This window comes from Mandrillus leucophaeus, unplaced genomic scaffold (genome assembly GCF_000951045.1).
Source record: "Mandrillus leucophaeus isolate KB7577 unplaced genomic scaffold, Mleu.le_1.0 Scaffold228, whole genome shotgun sequence".
NCBI lineage: Eukaryota > Metazoa > Chordata > Mammalia > Primates > Cercopithecidae > Mandrillus > Mandrillus leucophaeus.
Window position 1 is genome coordinate 1,509,129 of NW_012102343.1, and position 1,117 is coordinate 1,510,245.

General features: G+C 45.9%; 1 protein-coding gene across 1 annotated transcript in view; it reads right to left on the reverse strand.

Annotated features, from left to right (window-relative positions):
• Positions 1-483: 483 nt before the first annotated feature.
• Positions 484-1,117, reverse strand: part of MLH3 (mutL homolog 3) — a 43,322-nt gene continuing 42,688 nt past the window's right edge. Inside the window, exon 11 of the mRNA XM_011981581.1 lies at positions 484-901. Coding sequence (XP_011836971.1) covers positions 782-901 — 120 coding nt within the window. The 3' untranslated portion in view covers positions 484-781. The remainder of the gene's footprint in view (positions 902-1,117) is intronic.

The following is a 1,117-nucleotide window of genomic DNA, read 5'->3' on the forward strand; positions in this document are numbered from 1 at the left end:
GTTAGCCAGGATGGTCTCAATCTCCTGACCTCGTGATCCGCCCGTCTTGGCCTCCCAAAGTGCTGGGATTACAGGCTTGAGCCACCGCGCCCGGCCTCAGTCTCTGAGTTTTTAAAGAAAACAAAACAAAAAACCCGGAACAGGACTTTAAATTTTCTCTGTTCTATCCTTGTCCTTTTTATCCATAGTTTTTACCCCTAAAATAACTAAAGGCCTGATGAAAGACCCTAGAGAGTGTTTTCACTGAAAGTAGAGAAACTCTTTAAGTCTGAGATGCAGCACGTGAAGCAGCAGCACAGGGAAGTGAAGAAGACTGAAGGGAAAAAGAGGGACCAGTGGAGAAACCCTGGGGGCAGCCTGGGAAGGCAGACTACCCCTTGGACTTGAGCATCAGCTGAATTAGATACACGCAAATGTGAAGCTTGAAAAAAAACTGTACGGAAACAAAAATCACATCCTTCAAATAACAAACCAAGCAACCAATCAAACGATCATTAAATTTTATCATTAAATAAGTAGCAAAAGGTAGATACTATATGGCAACCTTCTGTGTCCATGGATGCAAATGAATGAACTGTCTTTAGGCTTGAATTCCATCTGGCTACTCAACTAGAGGAATCATCTGCTCAGGAAAGACTGATACAAAGAGCCCTGTTGTCTAAGCTGCTCAGGGACACTGGGCTGATTCAGTCAGGGCCGTGCTGGTACCTGCTGCTGCTGCTCTCTGCTCAGAGGCATACAGTGAAAATCCCTTTGTTCCTTTAGACCAGTGATTCTGTTCTCATGGTGGCTCACAGGGAGGTATGGATTGCTGCAGGCTCTGCGTTGTATCACACTCTGCTTTTCCAAAGAGACGCCAGGCCTGGGCCATTTTGCGAAGTTTAGCGAGATTGGGTTTAATCTATGGGAAGAAAGAATAACTTCAATTAGCAATATGAAAATGTAGCTAGCATATAGGCCGGGCACAGTGGCTCATGCCTGTAATCCCAGCACTCTGGGAGGCCTAGGCAGGCGGATCACAAGGTCAGGAGTTTGAGACCAGCCTGGCCAACATAGTGAAACCCTGTCTCTACTAAAAATACAAAAAAATTTAGCTGGGCGTGGTGGTGCACGTCTG